Source organism: Mustelus asterias, unplaced genomic scaffold, assembly GCF_964213995.1.
Source record: "Mustelus asterias unplaced genomic scaffold, sMusAst1.hap1.1 HAP1_SCAFFOLD_453, whole genome shotgun sequence".
NCBI lineage: Eukaryota > Metazoa > Chordata > Chondrichthyes > Carcharhiniformes > Triakidae > Mustelus > Mustelus asterias.
The window spans coordinates 232,064-252,900 of NW_027590405.1; the positions used below are offsets into that span (position 1 = coordinate 232,064).

A 20,837-nucleotide genomic window follows, 5' to 3' on the forward strand; every position below is an offset into this window, starting at 1 on the left:
GATCTATCGGCTCTGCACCGACTCTCCTAAAGAGCATCCCACCCAGGCTCCCTCACCCCATCCCATCCCTGTAAGCCCATGCATTTAGCACGGCCAATCCACCTAACCCGCTCATCGTTGGACACTAAGGGGCAATTTAGCATGGCCAATCCACCTAACCTGCACATCTTTGGACACTAAGGGACAATTTAGCATGGCCAATCCACCTAACCTGCACATCTTTGGACACTAAGGGGGCAATTTAGCATGGCCAATCCACCTAACCTACACATCTTTGGACACTAAGGGGCAGTTTAGCATGGCCAATCCACCTAACCTACACATCTTTGGACACTAAGGGGGCAATTTAGCATGGCCAATCCACCTAACCTGTACATCTTTGGACACTAAGGGACAATTTAGCATGGCCAGTCCACCTAACCTGCACATCTTTGGACACTAAGGGATAATTTAGCACGGCCAATCCACCTAACTACACATCATTGGATACTAAGGTAGAAAGGTAAATGATTAATCAATAGATTAATTGGACAGTGAAGAAAGTTATCTTCGATTGCAACGGGATCTTGATCAATTGGGCCAGTGGGCTGACGAATGCCAGATGGAGTTTAATTTGGACAAATGCGAGATGATGCATTTTGGTAGATTGAACCAGGGCAGGACTTACTCAGTTAATGGTAGGGCGTTGGGGAGAGTTACAGAACAAAGAGATCTCGGGGTAGAGGTTCATAGCTCCTTGAAAGTGGAGTCACAGGTGGACAGAGTGGTGAAGAAGGCTTTCGGCATGCTTGGTTTCATCGGTCAGAACATTGAATACAGGAGTTGGGACGTCTTGTTGAAGTTGTACAAGACATTGGTAAGGCCACACTTGGAATACTGTGTACAGTTCTGGTCACCCTATTATAGAAAGGATATTATTAAACTAGAAAGAGTGCAGAAAAGATTTACTAGGATGCTACCGGGACTTGATGGTTTGGGTTATAAGGAGAGGCTGGATAGACTGTGACTTTTTTCTCTGGAGCGTAGGAGGCTGAGGGGTGATCTTATAGAGGTCTATAAAATAATGAGGGGCACAGATCAGCTCGATAGTCAATATCTTTTCCCAAAGGTAGGGGAGTCTAAAACTAGAGGGCACAGGTTTAAGGTGAGAGATACAAAAGTGTCCAGAGGGGCAATTTTTTCACACAGAGGGTGGAGAGTGTCTGGAACGAGCTGCCAGAGGTAGTAGTAGAGGCGGGTACAATTTTGTCTTTTAAAAAGCATTTAGATAGTTACATGGGTACGATGGGTATAGAGGGATATGGGCCAAATGCGGGCAATTGGGATTAGCTTAGGGGTTTAAAAAAAAAGGGCGGCATGGACAAGTTGGGCCGAAGGGCCTGTTTCCATTCTGTAAACTTCTATGACTCTAATAGAATTGAGATTTTGTCATGTTAAGGTGCGTCATTTTACTTGGAGCCAAAATGCTCCACTCTCCTGATCTTGAGAAGCTGTTTGGTTTCACTCACTGTGGCCTCATTGGAGAGCAGGTTAACAATGAGTGTGTTGCCTCTTATTTGCAACACGGTTTCGCACTCATTCTTCGTGTGACACTGTTCCAACTCAAAGCTGACTGCTGGCTCAAAGGGCAACTCCTTGCCGTCCACAGTGTAGCACCAGCGCACCTTGGAATACATCTGGTCCCACTCCCTCTGCATTGCCCCCTCCAAAAGGTGGACTGCGGAGGTCAGGGCGGACTTGACGCTGACCCTCTCGCCCCGCGCCCTCACCTTCCCCCTCTCTAGCACCACGCGGACCCCGTGTTGGCGACCCAGCTGCAGTATCCCGTCAACCTCCCCCGCCGTCAGCAGGGTAGCGGACGGGAAAACGTGGGAGGCCTCGCTGAAGTTCTCCTCTCGCACCCTCTCCAGGCCACGCAGAGCCTCCTTGACGCTGGCCTGGTCCCTCCCGAACACGTTGATGGTTGTGCGAAAGACCTCCTGCTCGCTCTCGTCCCGTCCGGATATTTCCTCCGCTGCCCCCGACTGCCTCGTTGTATCTGTGGGGAGGGCGGGGGAAACACTCAGTCAGTGAACTGTTCAAACCCGCGTACCTGGGAGCTGGAAGATTCGATTTTGATCTGATTTATTATTGTCACATGTATCGGGATACAGTGAAAAGTATTGTTTCTTGCGCGCTGGCCAGACAAAGCATACCGTTCATAGAGAAGGAAAGGAGAGAGTGCAGAATGTAGTGTTACAGTCATAGCTCGGGTGTAAAGAAAGATCAACTTAATGCGAGGTCGGTCCATTCAAAAGTCTGACAGCAGCAGCAGGGAAGAAGCTGTTCTTGAGTCGGTCGGTACGTGATCTCAGACTTTTGTATCTTTTTCCCCGACGGAAGAAGGTGGAAGAGAGAATGTCCGGGGTGTGTGGGGGGGTCCTTAATTATGCCGGCTGCTTTTGTGTGCGTGTGTGCGTGAGAGAGAGTTAATGAGAGGGACGGAGAACTTACCGCTCTGTGCGCTGGAAGGTGGGACCTCCCTGACTATAGTTTCCAGAGTTTTTGCGAAAGTTTGATAAATGGAGCTGTTGGTAATGACAATGCGAATCAGCTGGATGGATGTCGGGAAGTTCTTGGCCACAGAGGCGATCGTGTCAAACATCACTCCAGCGACAAGGTGCGGAGATAATTTACCATTTCCTGTAGATCGGAGAGTGACAGTGATCAGAATCAAGAAGGAACAAATCTGACTGAACATCAGGGTCACCATTTACAAACACACAGTACACCTCAGGAGACGGCCATTCTAACACCCGAGTCAACTCCAAATCCTGGCTCACAGTGAGATCACCTGCTGCCTGCATCTTTCCCCAGCACTGACCCTCCCACAGTGCGGCGCTCCCTCAGCACCGACCCTCCCACAGTGCGGCGCTCCCTCAGCACTGACCCTCCCACAGTGCGGCGCTCCCTCAGCACCGACCCTCCCACAGTGCGGCGCTCCCTCAGCACTGACCCTCCCACAGTGCGGCGCTCCCTCAGCACCGACCCTCCCACAGTGCGGCGCTCCCTCAGCACTGACCCTCCCACAGTGCGGCACTCCCTCAGCACCGACCCTCCCACAGTGCGGCGCTCCCTCAGCACTGACCCTCCCACAGTGCGGCGCTCCCTCAGCACCGACCCTCCCACAGTGCGGCGTTCCCTCAGCACCGACCCTCCCACAGTGCGGCACTCCCTCAGCACCGACCCTCCCACAGTGCGGCGCTCCCTCAGCACTGACCCTCCCACAGTGCGGCGCTCCCTCAGCACCGACCCTCCCACAGTGCGGCGCTCCCTCAGCACTGACCCTCCCACAGTGCGGCACTCCCTCAGCACCGACCCTCCCACAGTGCGGCACTCCCTCAGCACTGACCCTCCCACAGTGCAGCGCTCCCTCAGCACCGACCCTCCCACAGTGCGGCGCTCCCTCAGCACCGACCCTCCCACAGTGCGGCTCTCCCTCAGCACTGACCCTCCCACAGTGCGGCACACCCTCAGCACTGACCCTCCCACAGTGCGGCGCTCCCTCAGCACTGACCCTCCCACAGTGCGGCACTCCCTCAGCACTGACCCTCCCACAGTCCGGCGCTCCCTCAGCACTGACCCTCCCACAGTGCGGCGCTCCCTCAGCACTGACCCTCCCACAGTGCGGCGCTCCCTCAGCACTGACCCTCCCACAGTGCGGCGCTCCCTCAGCACTGACCCTCCCACAGTGCGGCGCTCCCTCAGCACTGACCCTCCCACAGTGCGGCGCTCCCTCAGCACCGACCCTCCCACAGTGCGGCGCTCCCTCAGCACTGACCCTCCCACAGTGCGGCGCTCCCTCAGCACGGACCCTCCCACAGTGCGGCGCTCCCTCAGCACTAACCCTCCCACAGTGCGGCGCTCCCTCAGCACTAACCCTCCCACAGTGCGGCGCTCCCTCAGCACTGACCCTCCCACAGTGCGGCGCTCCCTCAGCACCGACCCTCCCACAGTGCGGCGCTCCCTCAGCACTGACCCTCCCACAGTGCGGCGCCCCCTCAGCACCGACCCTCCCACAGTGCGGTGCTCCCTCAGCACCGACCCTCCCACAGTGCGGCGCTCCCTCAGCACCGACCCTCCCACAGTGCGGTGCTCCCTCAGCACTGACCCTCCCACAGTGCGGCGCTCCCTCAGCACTGACCCTCCCACAGTGCGGCGCTCCCTCAGCACTGACCCTCCCACAGTGCGGCGCTCCCTCAGCCCTGACCCTCCCACAGTGCAGCGCTCCCTCAGCACTGACCCTCCCACAGTGCGGCGCTCCCTCAGCACTGACCCTCCCACAGTGCAGGCGCTCCCTCAGCACTGACCCTCCCACAGTGCGGCGCTCCCTCAGCACTGACCCTCCCACAGTGCGGCGCTCCCTCAGCACTGACCCTCCCACAGTGCGGCGCTCCCTCAGCACTGACCCTCCCACAGTGCGGCGCTCCCTCAGCACTGACCCTCCCACAGTGCGGCGCTCCCTCAGCACTGACCCTCCCACAGTGCGGCGCTCCCTCAGCACTGACCCTCCCACAGTGCGGCGCTCCCTCAGCACTGACCCTCCCACAGTGTGGCGCTCCCTCAGCACTGACCCTCCCACAGTGCGGCGCTCCCTCAGCACTGACCCTCCCACAGTGCGGCGCTCCCTCAGCACCGACCCTCCCACAGTGCGGCGCTCCCTCAGCACCGACCCTCCCACAGTGCGGCGCTCCCTCAGCACCGACCCTCCCACAGTGCGGCGCTCCCTCAGCACTGACCCTCCCACAGTGCGGCACTCCCTCAGCACTGACCCTCCCACAGTCCGGCGCTCCCTCAGCACTGACCCTCCCACAGTGCGGCGCTCCCTCAGCACTGACCCTCCCACAGTGCGGCGCTCCCTCAGCACTGACCCTCCCACAGTGCGGCGCTCCCTCAGCACCGACCCTCCCACAGTGCGGCGCTCCCTCAGCACTGACCCTCCCACAGTGCGGCGCTCCCTCAGCACCGACCCTCCCACAGTGCGGCGCTCTCTCAGCACTAACCCTCCCACAGTGCGGCGCTCCCTCAGCACTAACCCTCCCACAGTGCGGCGCTCCCTCAGCACTGACCCTCCCACAGTGCGGCGCTCCCTCAGCACCGACCCTCCCACAGTGCGGCGCTCCCTCAGCACTGACCCTCCCACAGTGCGGCGCCCCCTCAGCACCGACCCTCCCACAGTGCGGTGCTCCCTCAGCACCGACCCTCCCACAGTGCGGCGCTCCCTCAGCACCGACCCTCCCACAGTGCGGTGCTCCCTCAGCACCGACCCTCCCACAGTGCGGCGCTCCCTCAGCACTGACCCTCCCACAGTGCGGCGCTCCCTCAGCACTGACCCTCCCACAGTGCGGCGCTCCCTCAGCCCTGACCCTCCCACAGTGCCGCGCTCCCTCAGCACTGACCCTCCCACAGTGCGGCGCTCCCTCAGCACTGACCCTCCCACAGTGCAGGCGCTCCCTCAGCACTGACCCTCCCACAGTGCGGCGCTCCCTCAGCACTGACCCTCCCACAGTGCGGCGCTCCCTCAGCACTGACCCTCCCACAGTGCGGCGCTCCCTCAGCACTGACCCTCCCACAGTGCGGCGCTCCCTCAGCACTGACCCTCCCACAGTGCGGCGCTCCCTCAGCACTGACCCTCCCACAGTCTGGCGCTCCCTCAGCACTGACCCTCCCACAGTGCGGCGCTCCCTCAGCACTGACCCTCCCACAGTGTGGCGCTCCCTCAGCACTGACCCTCCCACAGTGCGGCGCTCCCTCAGCACTGACCCTCCCACAGTGCGGCGCTCCCTCAGCACTGACCCTCCCACAGTGCGGCGCTCCCTCAGCACTGACCCTCCCACAGTGCGGCGCTCCCTCAGCACTGACCCTCCCACAGTGCGGCGCTCCCTCAGCACTAACCCTCCCACAGTGCGGCGCTCCCTCAGCACTAACCCTCCCACAGTGCGGCGCTCCCTCAGCACTGACCCTCCCACAGTGCGGCGCTCCCTCAGCACCGACCCTCCCACAGTGCGGCGCTTCCTCAGCACTGACCCTCCCACAGTGCGGCGCCCCCTCAGCACCGACCCTCCCACAGTGCGGTGCTCCCTCAGCACCGACCCTCCCACAGTGCGGCGCTCCCTCAGCACCGACCCTCCCACAGTGCGGTGCTCCCTCAGCACTGACCCTCCCACAGTGCGGCGCTCCCTCAGCACTGACCCTCCCACAGTGCGGCGCTCCCTCAGCACTGACCCTCCCACAGTGCGGCGCTCCCTCAGCCCTGACCCTCCCACAGTGCAGCGCTCCCTCAGCACTGACCCTCCCACAGTGCGGCGCTCCCTCAGCACTGACCCTCCCACAGTGCAGGCGCTCCCTCAGCACTGACCCTCCCACAGTGCGGCGCTCCCTCAGCACTGACCCTCCCACAGTGCGGCGCTCCCTCAGCACTGACCCTCCCACAGTGCGGCGCTCCCTCAGCACTGACCCTCCCACAGTGCGGCGCTCCCTCAGCACTGACCCTCCCACAGTGCGGCGCTCCCTCAGCACTGACCCTCCCACAGTGTGGCGCTCCCTCAGCACTGACCCTCCCACAGTGCGGCGCTCCCTCAGCACTGACCCTCCCACAGTGCGGCGCTCCCTCAGCACTGACCCTCCCACAGTGCGGCGTTCCCTCAGCACCGACCCTCCCACAGTGCGGCACTCCCTCAGCACCGACCCTCCCACAGTGCGGCGCTCCCTCAGCACTGACCCTCCCACAGTGCGGCGCTCCCTCAGCACCGACCCTCCCACAGTGCGGCGCTCCCTCAGCACTGACCCTCCCACAGTGCGGCACTCCCTCAGCACTGACCCTCCCACAGTGCGGCACTCCCTCAGCACCGACCCTCCCACGGTGCGGCACTCCCTCAGCACTGACCCTCCCACAGTGCAGCGCTCCCTCAGCACCGACCCTCCCACAGTGCGGCGCTCCCTCAGCACCGACCCTCCCACAGTGCGGCTCTCCCTCAGCACTGACCCTCCCACAGTGCGGCACACCCTCAGCACTGACCCTCCCACAGTGCGGCGCTCCCTCAGCACTGACCCTCCCACAGTGCGGCACTCCCTCAGCACTGACCCTCCCACAGTCCGGCGCTCCCTCAGCACTGACCCTCCCACAGTGCGGCGCTCCCTCAGCACTGACCCTCCCACAGTGCGGCGCTCCCTCAGCACTGACCCTCCCACAGTGCGGCGCTCCCTCAGCACCGACCCTCCCACAGTGCGGCGCTCCCTCAGCACTGACCCTCCCACAGTGCGGCGCTCCCTCAGCACTGACCCTCCCACAGTGCGGCGCTCCCTCAGCACTAACCCTCCCACAGTGCGGCACTCCCTCAGCACTAACCCTCCCACAGTGCGGCGCTCCCTCAGCACTGACCCTGCCACAGTGCGGCGCTCCCTCAGCACCGACCCTCCCACAGTGCGGCGCTCCCTCAGCACTGACCCTCCCACAGTGCGGCGCCCCCTCAGCACCGACCCTCCCACAGTGCGGTGCTCCCTCAGCACCGACCCTCCCACAGTGCGGCGCTCCCTCAGCACCGACCCTCCCACAGTGCGGTGCTCCCTCAGCACTGACCCTCCCACAGTGCGGCGCTCCCTCAGCACTGACCCTCCCACAGTGCGGCGCTCCCTCAGCACTGACCCTCCCACAGTGCGGCGCTCCCTCAGCCCTGACCCTCCCACAGTGCAGCGCTCCCTCAGCACTGACCCTCCCACAGTGCGGCGCTCCCTCAGCACTGACCCTCCCACAGTGCAGGCGCTCCCTCAGCACTGACCCTCCCACAGTGCGGCGCTCCCTCAGCACTGACCCTCCCACAGTGCGGCGCTCCCTCAGCACTGACCCTCCCACAGTGCGGCGCTCCCTCAGCACTGACCCTCCCACAGTGCGGCGCTCCCTCAGCACTGACCCTCCCACAGTGCGGCGCTCCCTCAGCACTGACCCTCCCACAGTGTGGCGCTCCCTCAGCACTGACCCTCCCACAGTGCGGCGCTCCCTCAGCACTGACCCTCCCACAGTGCGGCGCTCCCTCAGCACTGACCCTCCCACAGTGCGGCGCTCCCTCAGCACTGACCCTCCCACAGTGCGGCGCTCCCTCAGCACTGACCCTCCCACAGTGCGGCGCTCCCTCAGCACTGACCCTCCCACAGTGCGGCGCTCCCTCAGAACTGACCCTCCCACAGTGCAGTGCTCCCTCAGCACTGACCCTCCCACAGTGCGGCGCTCCCTCAGCACTGACCCTCCCACAGTGCAGCGCTCCCTCAGCACTGACCCTCCCACAGTGCGGCGCTCCCTCAGCACTGACCCTCCCACAGTGCGGCGCTCCCTCAGCACTGACCCTCCCACAGTGCGGCGCTCCCTCAGCACCGACCCTCCCACAGTGCGGCGCTCCCTCAGCACTGACCCTCCCACAGTGCGGCGCTCCCTCAGCACCGACCCTCCCACAGTGCGGCGCTCCCTCAGCACTGACCCTCCCACAGTGCGGCGCTCCCTCAGCACTGACCCTCCCACAGTGCGGCGCTCCCTCAGCACTGACCCTCCCACAGTGCGGCGCTCCCTCAGCACTGACCCTCCCACAGTGCGGCGCTCCCTCAGCACCGACCCTCCCACAGTGCGGCACTCCTGTATACGTTCTGACTGCGAGGCAGCGAGGTAGATCGGGAAGGGTCTCCCTCACAATCGTTCTCGGTATTCGAGACTTTCCGGTACGTACCTGTTCCGATTGCTGGAAAAGCGACTGATTCGTATTGCCGTTTGTAGCATTCCTGCAGGACATTCTGCACCGCTTGCCGTATCACCGCCAGGTTATCATCACCCGATACGTGCATGATAGCTTTGCAATTCAATTTTCCCCCCTTTGTACATACGACTATCCCATTGCTCATGTCAACTGGAGAGGGAGAGAGAGAGAACGCAGTGGAAACATTACACAGAGTAATACATCAGAGAAGCTGTCCATTCAGCCCATCCAGCCTGTGCTAGCTCTCGCCCTCCAGTCCAGGTCTTACCGCTCAGGGCCTCACAGCTCAGGGACTCCCAGCTAAAGGCCTACAATCCAGATCTCACAGCCTGGGATCTCCCAGCTAAGGGCCTACAATCCAGGCCTCACAGCTCAGGACCTCCCAGCTAAGGGCCGACAATCCAGGCTTCACAGCCTGGGATCTCCCAGCTAAGGGCCTACAAACCAGGCCTCACAGCTCAGGGCCTCACAGCTTAGGGCCTACTCTCTTGGCCTCCCAGTTCGAGGCCTCTCAGCTCAGGGCCTCTCAGCTCAGGGCCTCACAGCTCAGGGCCTCATAATCAGGGCCTACAGTCCAGGCCTCTCAGCTCAGGCCTCACCGTTTGGGGCCTTGCAACCCAGGCCTCAACGTTTTGGGCCTAACAGCTCAGGCCTCACCGCTTGGGGCCTCACAGCTCAGGCGTCGCCATTTGGGACCTCACCGCTTAGGGCCTAACCGCTCAGGGCCTAACCGCTCAGACCAAACTATGTGGGGCCTAACAACTCAGGCCTCACCATTTGGATCTCACCGTTTGGGGTCTAACAGCTCTGGCCTCACCATTTGGGCCTCACCGTTTGGGGCCTAACAGCTCAGGCCTCACAGTTTGGGGCCTTTGAACTCAGGCCTCAACATTTTGGGCCTAAGAGCTCAGGCCTCACCTTTTGGGGCCTAACAGCTCAGGCCTCATCATTTGGACCTCACCGTGTGGGGCCTCAAAGCTTAGGCCTCACCGTTTGGGGCCTCACAGCTCAGGCCTCACCGTTTGGGGCCTCACAGCTCAGGCCTCACCGTTTGGGGCCTCACAGCTCAGGCCTCACCATTCCGGGCCTAACAGCTCAGGCCTCATCGTTTGGAACCTAACAGCTCAGGCCTCATCGTTTGGAACCTAACAGCTCAGGCCTCGCCGTTTCGGGCCTAACAGCTCAGGCCTCACCATTTGGAACCTAACAGCTCAGGCCTCACCGTTTGGGGCCTCACAGCTCAGGCCTCACCGTTTGGGGCCTCACAGCTCAGGCCTCACCATTCCGGGCCTAACAGCTCAGGCCTCACCGTTTGGGGCCTCACAGCTCAGGCCTCGCCGTTTGGGGCCTAACAGCTCAGGCCTCGCCGTTTGGGGCCTCACAGCTCAGGCCTCGCCGTTTGGAACCTAACAGCTCAGGCCTCGCCGTTTGGGGCCTAACAGCTCAGGCCTCACCGTTTGGAGCCTCACAGCTCAGGCCTCACCGTTTGGGGCCTCACAGCTCAGGCCTCACCGTTTGGGGCCTAACAGCTCAGGCCTCACCGTTTGGAACCTAACAGCTCAGGCCTCACCATTTCGGGCCTAACAGCTCAGGCCTCACCGTTTGGGGCCTAACAGCTCAGGCCTCGCCGTTTGGGGCCTAACAGCTCAGGCCTCACCGTTTGGGGCCTCACAGCTCAGGCCTCACCATTTCGGGCCTAACAGCTCAGGCCTCACCGTTTGGGGCCTAACAGCTCAGGCCTCACCGTTTGGGGCCTAACAGCTCAGGCCTCACTGTTTGCAGTTGCTGTTTGGAAACAGTACGTCTCCTGAAGCTTGTTCCCCGCCCCCATCCTCTGAATTGAAAGGTAGAATTACCGGTTTTAAGCATTCCATGAAAATCCATTTTGGCCGCTTTGCTGATTGCGTGGGAAACCCCTGCAGGACAAACAGGGGAAAAAAATCGAAATTAAAGCAACTCAAAGAAAGACGGAACGTCCTGACATTCCCGGTGAATTTAGGGGATCCCATGAGAGGATGCTGGAGACACATGTCCAAGAATCCACTACCAACGCATCATGAAGACAAACACCAGGGCAGGACGCCACATGAAGATTACAGGAGATATTATGGTCCCTTAATAATTAACTGTGTCCAAATCAGAATAACACTGGCATTATTCAATGTTGTTCCCTGTCCTGGGAGTGTTTGATGGGGGACAGTGTAGAGGGAGCTTTACTCTGTATCTAACCCCGTGCTGTACCTGTCCTGGGAGTGTTTGATGGGGGGCAGTGTAGAGGGAGCTTTACTCTGTATCTAACCCCGTGCTGTACCTGTCCTGGGAGTGTTTGATGGGGGACAGTGCAGAGGGAGCTTTACTCTGTATCTAACCCCGTGCTGCACCTGTCCTGGGAGTGTTTGATGGGGACAGTGTAGAGGGAGCTTTACTCTGTATCTAACCCCGTGCTGTCGCTGTCTTGTGAGTGTTTGATGGGGAGACAGTGTAGAGGGAGCTTTACTCTGTATCTAACCCCGTGCTGTACCTGTCCTGGGAGTGTTTGATGGGGGACAGTGTAGAGGGAGCTTTACTCTGTATCTAACCCCGTGCTGTACCTGTCCTGGGAGTGTTTGATGGGGAGACAGTGTCGAGGGAGCTTTACTCTGTATCTAACCCCGTGCTGTACCTGTCCTGGGAGTGTTTGATGGGGGCAGTGTAGAGGGAGCTTTACTCTGTATCTAACCCCGTGCTGTACCTGTCCTGGGAGTGTTTGATGGGGACAGTGTAGAGGGAGCTTTACTCTGTATCTAACCCCGTGCTGTACCTGTCCTGGGAGTGTTTGATGGGGACAGTTTGTTTTGATTTGATATATTATTGTCACATGCAATGGTATACAACATATAATACTGTGGGCAGCACGGTGGCACAGTGGTTAGCACTGCTGCCTCACAGCGCCATGGACCCAGGCTCGATTCCTGGCTTGGGTCAGTGTCTGTGTGAAGTCTCCACGTTCTCCCCGTGTCTCGGTTTCCTCCGGTTTCCTCCCACAGTCCGAAAGACGTGCTGGTTAGGGTGCATTGGCCGTGCTAAATTCTCCCTCAGTGTTACCTGAACCGGCGCTGGCGTGTGGCGACTGGGGGATTTTCACAGTAACTTCATTGCAGTGTTAATGTAAGCCAATCTGTGACTAATAAATAATCAAATCCACCTCATAATGAGGAATGGTTGAGGACTCTGGGTCTGTACTCGTTGGAGTTTAGAAGGATGAGGGGGGATCTTATTGAAACTTACAGGACACTGCGAGGCCTGGATAGAGTGAACATGGAGAGGATGTTTCCACTAGTAGGAAAAACTAGAACCAGAGGGCACAACCTCAGGCTAAAGGGACGATCCTTTAAAACAGAGATGAGGAGGAATTTTTTCAGCCAGAGAGTGGTGAATCTGTGGAAGTCTTTGCCGCAGAAGGCTGTGGAGGCCGGGTCATTGAGTGTCTTTAAGACAGAGATAGATAGGTTCTTGATTAATAAGGGGATCAGGGATTATGGGGAAAAGGCAGGAGAATGGGGATGAGAAAAATATCAGCCATGATTGAATGGGGGAGCAGACTCGATGGGCCGAGTGGCCTCATTCTGCTCCTATATCTCATGGTCCAACCACTGGGCCAGCGTGCTGCCCTTGGTTCCTGCTGTGAATTTGGATTTATGTTTGTAGATTTATCCTGAAATTTATCCAAGGTCCTTTCACAACATGAGATGATAAGAAATACCGTTACCGGATTTAGGAGGGTGGTAACCTGTTGAGTTGACAATGGCATCGACTCTTTCCATGGTGATATCTCCATTGGAGACTTGCAGGGTAATGTTTCCAAGTTTCACCCGGATTGATGTTCCACCAAAGGACCACGAGTGATAAGAGGCACCTGGGGGAGAAAGAAAGTTGGGAATGTTAGTGCCTTCGGTGACGGACACATTCTTACTCCGATACACAGCAACGGAAAAAGGCTATTCGGTCCATTGGTCCCTCATGCTGGTGCTTCTGTTCCTCTCCAGTCTCCTCCCGCCTTCCCTCATCAAAACCACCCTTTCATCCCTTCCTTCCTCCCCTCTTTCCCCAGTTTCCCCCCCCGTCAGACACATCGGCACGCCTCACCTTCTGTATCTAACTCCGTGCTGTACCTGTCCTGGGAGTGTTTGGTGGGGACAGTGTAGAGGGAGCTTTACTCTGTATCTAACCCCGTGCTGTACCTGTCCTGGGAGTGTTTGATGGGGGACAGTGTAGAGGGAGCTTTACTCTGTATCTAACCCCGTGCTGTACCTGTCCTGGGAGTGTTTGATGGGGACAGTGGAGAGGGAGCTTTACTCTGTATCTAACCCCGTGCTGTACCTGTCCTGGGAGTGTTTGATGGGGACAGTGTAGAGGGAGCTTTACTCTGTATCTAACCCCGTGCTGTACCTGTCCTGGGAGTGTTTGATGGGGACAGTGTAGAGGGAGCTTTACTCTGTATCTAACCCCGTGCTGTACCTGTCCTGGGAGTGTTTGATGGGGGACAGTGTAGAGGGAGCTTTACTCTGTATCTAACCCCGTGCTGTACCTGTCCTGGGAGTGTTTGATGGGGGACAGTGTAGAGGGAGCTTTACTCTGTATCTAACCCCGTGCTGTACCTGTCCTGGGAGTGTTTGATGGGGGACAGTGTAGAGGGAGCTTTACTCTGTATCTAACCCCGTGCTGTACCTGTCCTGGGAGTGTTTGATGGGGACAGTGTAGAGGGAGCTTCACTCTGTATCTAACCCCGTGCTGTACCTGTCCTGGGAGTGTTTGATGGGGACTGTGTAGAGGGAGCTTTACTCTGTATCTAACCCCGTGCTGGACCTGTCCTGGGAGTGTTTGATGGGGACAGTGTAGAGGGAGCTTTACTCTGTATCTAACTCCGTGCTGTACCTGTCCTGGGAGTGTTTGATGGGGGACAGTGTAGAGGGAGCTTTACTCTGTATCTAACCCCGTGCTGTACCTGTCCTGGGATTGTTTGATGGGGAACAGTGTAGAGGGAGCTTTACTCTGTATCTAACCCCGTGCTGTACCTGTCCTGGGAGTGTTTGATGGGGGATAGTGTAGAGGGAGCTTTACTCTGTATCTAACCCCGTGCTGTACCTGTCCTGGGAGTGTTTGATGGGGACAGTGTAGAGGGAGCTTTACTCTGTATCTAACCCCGTGCTGTACCTGTCCTGGGAGTGTTTGATGGGGGACAGTGTAGAGGGAGCTTTACTCTGTATCTAACCCCGTGCTGTACCTGTCCTGGGAGTGTTTGATGGGGGACAGTGTAGAGGGAGCTTTACTCTGTATCTAACCCCGTGCTGTACCTGTCCTGGGAGTGTTTGATGGGGGACAGTGTAGAGGGAGCTTTACTCTGTATCTAACCCCGTGCTGTACCTGTCCTGGGAGTGTTTGATGGGGACAGTGTAGAGGGAGCTTTATTCTGTACCTAACCCCGTGCTGTACCTGTCCTGGGAGTGTTTGATGGGGTCAGTGGAGAGGGAGCTTTACTCTGTATATAACCCCGTGCTGTACCTGTCCTGGGAGTGTTTGATGGGGGACAGTGTAGAGGGAGCTTTACTCTGTATCTAGCCCGGGCTGTACCTGTCCTGGGAGTGTTTGATGGGGGACAGTGTAGAGGGAGCTTTACTCTGTATCTAACCCCGTGCTGTACCTGTCCTGGGAGTGTTTGATGGGGACAGTGTAGAGGGAGCTTTATTCTGTACCTAACCCCGTGCTGTACCTGTCCTGGGAGTGTTTGATGGGGTCAGTGTAGAGGGAGCTTTACTCTGTATATAACCCCGTGCTGTACCTGTCCTGGGAGTGTTTGATGGGGGACAGTGTAGAGGGAGCTTTACTCTGTATCTAACCCCGTGCTGTACCTGTCCTGGGATTGTTTGATGGGGGACAGTGTAGAGGGAGCTTTACTCTGTATCTAACCCCGTGCTGTACCTGTCCTGGGAGTGTTTGATGGGGGATAGTGTAGAGGGAGCTTTACTCTGTATCTAACCCCGTGCTGTACCTGTCCTGGGAGTGTTTGATGGGGACAGTGTAGAGGGAGCTTTACTCTGTATCTAACCCCGTGCTGTACCTGTCCTGGGAGTGTTTGATGGGGACAGTGTAGAGGGAGCTTTACTCTGTATCTAACCCCGTGCTGTACCTGTCCTGGGAGTGTTTGATGGGGGACAGTGTAGAGGGAGCTTTACTCTGTATCTAACCCCGTGCTGTACCTGTCCTGGGAGTGTTTGATGGGGGACAGTGTAGAGGGAGCTTTACTCTGTATCTAACCCCGTGCTGTACCTGTCCTGGGAGTGTTTGATGGGGACAGTGTAGAGGGAGCTTTATTCTGTACCTAACCCCGTGCTGTACCTGTCCTGGGAGTGTTTGATGGGGTCAGTGTAGAGGGAGCTTTACTCTGTATATAACCCCGTGCTGTACCTGTCCTGGGAGTGTTTGATGGGGGACAGTGTAGAGGGAGCTTTACTCTGTATCTAACCCCGTGCTGTACCTGTCCTGGGAGTGTTTGATGGGGACAGTGTAGAGGGAGCTTTACTCTGTACCTAACCCCGTGCTGTACCTGTCCTGGGAGTGTTTGATGGGGTCAGTGTAGAGGGAGCTTTACTCTGTATATAACCCCGTGCTGTACCTGTCCTGGGAGTGTTTGATGGGGGACAGTGTAGAGGGAGCTTTACTCTGTATCGAACCCCGTGCTGTACCTGTCCTGGGAGTGTTTGATGGGGAGACAGTGTAGAGGGAGCTTTACTCTGTATCTAACCCCGTGCTGTACCTGTCCTGGGAGTGTTTGATGGGGGACAGTGTAGAGGGAGCTTTACTCTGTATCTAACCCCGTGCTGTACCTGTCCTGGGAGTGTTTGATGGGGGACAGTGTAGAGGGAGCTTTACTCTGTATCTAACCCCGTGCTGTACCTGTCCTGGGAGTGTTTGATGGGGGACAGTGTAGAGGGAGCTTTACTCTGTATCTCACCCCGTGCTGTGCCTGTCCTGGGAGTGTTTGATGGGGGACAGTGTAGAGGGAGCGGGTCCCACATTCTCCCCTCTGTCCAGAGGACGTAACAAACAGAGGCAGGAGGAGGCTCTTCAAACCCGCCCCGCTATTCATCATGACCATGGCTGATCTACACCGGCCTCAATCCTTCTCTGCGCCACATCCCCTCTATTCCTCGATCTATCAAATATTTATCCATCTGCAATTTCAATCCTTCTAATGATCCAGGATCCACCTCCCTTTGGAGCAGAGAACAAAGAACAAAGAGCAGTACAGCACAGGGACAGGCCCTTCGGCCCTCCAAGCCTGTGCTGATCATGCTGCCCCGACTGAACTAAAACCCCCTACCCTTCCTGGGACCGTATCCCTCTATTCCCATCCTATTCATGTATTTGTCCAGACGCCCCTTAAAACTCACTACCGTATCCGCTTCCACTCCCTCCCCCGGCAGCGAGTTCCAGGCACCCACCACCCTCTGTGTAAAAAATCTGCCTCGTACATCTCCTTTAAACCTTGCCCCTCGCACCTTAAACCTGTGCCCCCCTAGTAATTGACTCTTCCACCCTGGGGAAAAAGCTTCTGACTATCCACTCTGTCCATGCCCCTCATAATCTTGTAGACTTCTATCAGGTCGCCCCCTCAACCTCCGTCGCTCCAGTGAGAACAAACCAAGTTTCTCCAACCTCTCCTCATAGCTAATGCCCTCCATACCAGGCAACATCCTGGTAAATCTTTTCTGGACCCTCTCCAAAGCCTCCACATCCTTCTGGTAGTGTGGCGACCAGAATTGAACACTATATTCCAAGTGCGGCCTAACTGAGGTTCTATAAAGCTGCAACATGACTTGCCAATTTTTAAACTCAGTGCCCCGGCCGATGAAGGCAAGCATGCCGTATGCCTTCTTGACTACCTTCTCCACCTGCATTGCCACTTTCAGTGACCTGTGTACCTGTACACCCAGATCTCTCTGCCTATCAATACTCTTAAGGGTTCTACCATTCACTGTATATTTCCTACATGCATCCCAAAGATTCACTACCCTCTGCAAGAAGGGATTTCTGCATTCCTCAGTTTTAAATGACTGGTCCTTTATTTTGTAGCTATGTCCTCTTGTTCAAGATCCTCTCACGAGTGAAAACATTTCATCATCCCCTGTCCTCGAAACATAGAAAATAGCAGGCCATTCGGCCCTCGGCAGTGGGATGAGAAATGGCAAATGGAATTCAATACAGATAAGTGTGAGGTGTTGCATTTTGGAAAATCAAATCAAGGTCGGACTTTCACGGTGAATGGTGGGACCTGAGGGAGTGTCGTGGTGTGGAGATGCCGGCGTTGGACTGGGGTAAACACAGTAAGAGTTTTAACAACACCAGGTTAAAGTCCAACAGGTTTATTTGGTAGCAAATGCCACTAGCTTTCGGAGCGCTGCTCCTTCGTCAGATGGAGTGGAAATCTGCTCTCAAACAGGGCACAGAGACACAAAATCAAGTTACAGAATACTGATTAGAATGCGAATCCCTCCAGCCAACCAGATCTTAAAGATACAGACAATGTGGGTGGAGGGAGCATTAAGCACAGGTTAAAGAGATGTGTATTGTCTCCAGACAGGACAGCCAGCAAGTCCAGGAGTCAAGCTGTGGGGGTTACTGAGAATGTGACATAAATCCAACATCCTGGTTTAGGCTGTCCTCATGTGTGCGGAACTTGGCTATCAATGTTGGAGAGGGTGGAGTCACAGGTAGATAGGGCAGTGAAGAAGGCTTTTGGCATGTTGGCCTTTGTCAGTCAGGGTATTGAGTGTAGAAGTTGGGAAGTTATGTTGCAGTTGTACAGGATGTTGGTGAGGCCGCATCTTTTGATTTGATTTGATTTGTTATTGAAACATGTATTAACATACAGTGAAAAGTATTGTTTCTTGCGCACTATACAGACAAAGCATACCGTTCATAGAGAAGGAAAGGAGAGAGTGCAGAATGTAGTGTTACAGTCACAGCTAGGGTGTAGAGAAAGATCAACTTAATGCGAGGTAGGTCCATTCAAAAGTCTGACAGCAGCAGCAGGGAAGAAGCTGTTCTTGAGTCGGTCGGTACGTGACCTCAGACTTGTAGCTTTTTCCCGACGGAAGAAGGTGGAAGAGAGAATGTCCGGGGTGCGTGGGGTCCTTGATTATGCCGGCTGCTTTTCCCCGAGGCAGCGGGAAGTGTAGACAGAGTCAATGGATGGGAGGCTGGTTTGCGTGATGGATTGGGCTACATTCACGACCCTTTTGTAGTTCCTTGCGGTCTTGGGCAGAGCAGGAGTCCCAGACCAAGCTGTGATACAACCAGAAAGAATGCTTTCTATGGTGCATCTGTAAAAGTTGGTGAGAGTTGTAGCTGACATGCCCAAATTTCCTTAGTCTCCTGAGAAAGTAGAGGTGTTGGTGGGACTTTCTTAACTATAGTGTCGGCATGGGGGGGACCAGGACAGGTTGTTGGTGATCTGGACACCTAAAAACCTGAAGCTCTCGACCCTTTCTACTTCATCCCCGTTGATGTAGACAGGGGCATGTTCTCCTTTACGCTTCCTGAAGTCGATGAGAATCTCCTTCGTTTTGTTGACGTTGAGGGCGAGATTATCGTTGCACCTGGAGTATTGTGTTCAGTTTTGGTCGCCTTACTATAGGAAAGATGTTGTTAAACTGGAGAGAGAGCAGAGGGATTTACAAGGATGGTGCCAGGACTCAAGGGACTGAGTTCTCGGGAGAGATTGGACAGGCTGGGACTTTCTTTTGGAATGCAGGAGATTGAGGGGTGATGTTGCAGAGTGTAAGATCATGAGAGGCATGGATAGGGTGAATGCACTCAGTCTTTTTTCCTGGGTTGGGGAATCGCGAACTAGAGGGCATTGGTTTAAGAGGGGAAAGAACTAATGGGAACCTGAGGAGCGACGTTTTTACACAGAGGGTGGGACATGTGTGGAATGAGTTGCCAACAGCTACAACTCTCCCCAACTTTTACAGATGCCCCATAGAAAGCATTCTTTCTGGTTGTATCACAGCTCGGTCTGGGGTTCCTGCTCTGCCCAAGACCACAAGGAACTACAAAGGGTCGTGAATGAAGCCCAATCCATCACGCAAACCAACCTCCCATCCATTGGCTCTGTCTACACTTCCCGCTGCCTCGGGGAAAAGCAGCCGGCATAATCAAGGACCTCACGCACCCCGGACATTCTCTCTTCCACCTTCTTCCGTCGGGAAAAAAGATACAAAAGTCTGAGGTCACGTACCGACCGACTCAAGAACAGCTTCTTCCCTGCTGCCGTCAGACTTTTCAATGGACCAACCTCGCATTAAGTTGATCTTTCTCTGCACCCTAGCAGTTTCTTCACCCGGAGGGTGGTGAATGTGTGGAATTCACTCCCACAGAAAGTAGTTGAGGCCAAAACGTTGTGTGATTTCAAGAAGGAATTAGATACCGCTCTTGGGGCTAAAGGGATCGAGGGATATGGGGGGAAGGGGTGTTCAGGATATTGAATTCGATGATCAGCCATGCTTGTAATGAATAGCGGAGCAGGATCGAAGGGCCGAATGGCCTCTTCCTGCTCCTAGTTCTGATGTCCTAATGTTCTTCTGTAAGCCCTCCGAACTCTGGGTGACATGAGCCGAGTCCCGCAGCGACTCGCCAAGGCTCCTTCGACAGCCCCATCCAAACCCACCACCTCTACCATCTAGAAGGACAAGGGGGGGGTGGGGTAGCAGATACCTGGGGGTTACCACCACCTAGAGGTTCCCCCTCCGAGTCATAGAATCATAGAATCCCTACAGTACAGAAAGAGGCCATTCGGCCCATCGAGTCTGCACCGACCACAATCCCACCCAGGCCCTACCCCCATATCCCTACATATTTTGCCCACTAATCCCTCTAACCTACGCATCTCAGGACACTAAGGGCAATTTTCTTTTAGCATGGCCAATCAACCTAACCCGCACATCTTTGGACTGTGGGAGGAAACCGGAGCACCCGGAGGAAACCCACGCAGACACGAGGAGAATGTGCAAACTCCACACAGACAGTGACCCGAGCCGGGAATCGAACCCGGGTCCCTGTCGCTGTGAAGCAGCAGTGCTAACCACGGTGCTACCGTGCCGAGTCACTCACCATCCCCGACTTGGAAACATGTCGGCCGTTTCTTCACTGTGTCCGGGAGTCAGAAATCCCAGAACTCCCTCCCTAACAGCACCGTGGGCGTACCTACACCGCACACGGGGACTGCGACGGGTCCAAGATGGCGGCTCGCCCACCACCTTCTCAATAAAAGCTGGGGTCAGAGACGCCCGTCATCCGAGGGACAAGCGACATCCGGGGAATTCCCTCAGAGCCGCGAGTTGTTCCGACTTAAGCTGATGCGTGGCTCTTTCGCAACCCTGGAAGAATATCGGGGAGACCCCACCTTTCTGTCCACTCACCGGATTCATTGCCCAGGCTCCTGGGGACTGTTTGGCCGCTTTCCAACTCCTGCTGAGCTTTCCGAAGAATCTGTGGTCGTAGAAACAAAGTCTCATTACTCCCATCAGTCCCCGCTGCGGCCGATTGGATTCCCTCACCAGTCAAGGGTCATAAGTTCATAAGACACAAAGGAGCAGATTTAGGCCATTCGGCCCATTGGGTCCGCTCCGCCATGGCTGCTAGGCTCCTCGTCCCCACTTTCCTGCCTTCTCCCCTTGACCCTTCAACCCATTACCAATTAAAAATCTGTCTAACTCCTCCTCAGGTTGACTCACTGTCCCAGCATGCACCGCTCTTTGGGGTAGCGAATTCCACAGATTCACAACCCTTTGGGAGAAGTTGTCTCTCCTCAACTCTGTTTTAAATTTAGTGCCCCTTATCCTAAGACCTCTCGTCCTAGAATGTCCCACAAGAGGCAGCATCCGCTCCACGTCTACTTTATCCACACCTTTTATCATCTTGTATACCTCATTGTGATCTCCCCTCATTCTTCTAAATTCCAGAGAGTGTCGGCCTAAACTGTTCGATCTCTCTTCACACGACAAACCCCTCATGTCT

At 56.5% G+C, this 20,837-nt stretch overlaps 1 protein-coding gene across 1 annotated transcript in view; it reads right to left on the reverse strand.

The window, feature by feature from the left end:
- The window catches only part of LOC144486762 (protein mono-ADP-ribosyltransferase PARP14-like), a 72,081-nt gene that overhangs the window by 397 nt on the left and 50,847 nt on the right, over positions 1 to 20,837 (reverse strand). Inside the window, exons 7-12 of the mRNA XM_078204799.1 lie at positions 20,240 to 20,309; positions 12,529 to 12,675; positions 10,637 to 10,696; positions 8,754 to 8,930; positions 2,494 to 2,682; positions 1 to 2,038 (exon numbers count right to left, since the gene is read on the reverse strand). The exon at positions 1 to 2,038 is cut by the window's left edge and continues 397 nt beyond it. Of these exons, the coding sequence (XP_078060925.1) occupies positions 1,449 to 2,038; positions 2,494 to 2,682; positions 8,754 to 8,930; positions 10,637 to 10,696; positions 12,529 to 12,675; positions 20,240 to 20,309 (1,233 nt within the window). The 3' untranslated portion in view covers positions 1 to 1,448. The remainder of the gene's footprint in view (positions 2,039 to 2,493; positions 2,683 to 8,753; positions 8,931 to 10,636; positions 10,697 to 12,528; positions 12,676 to 20,239; positions 20,310 to 20,837) is intronic.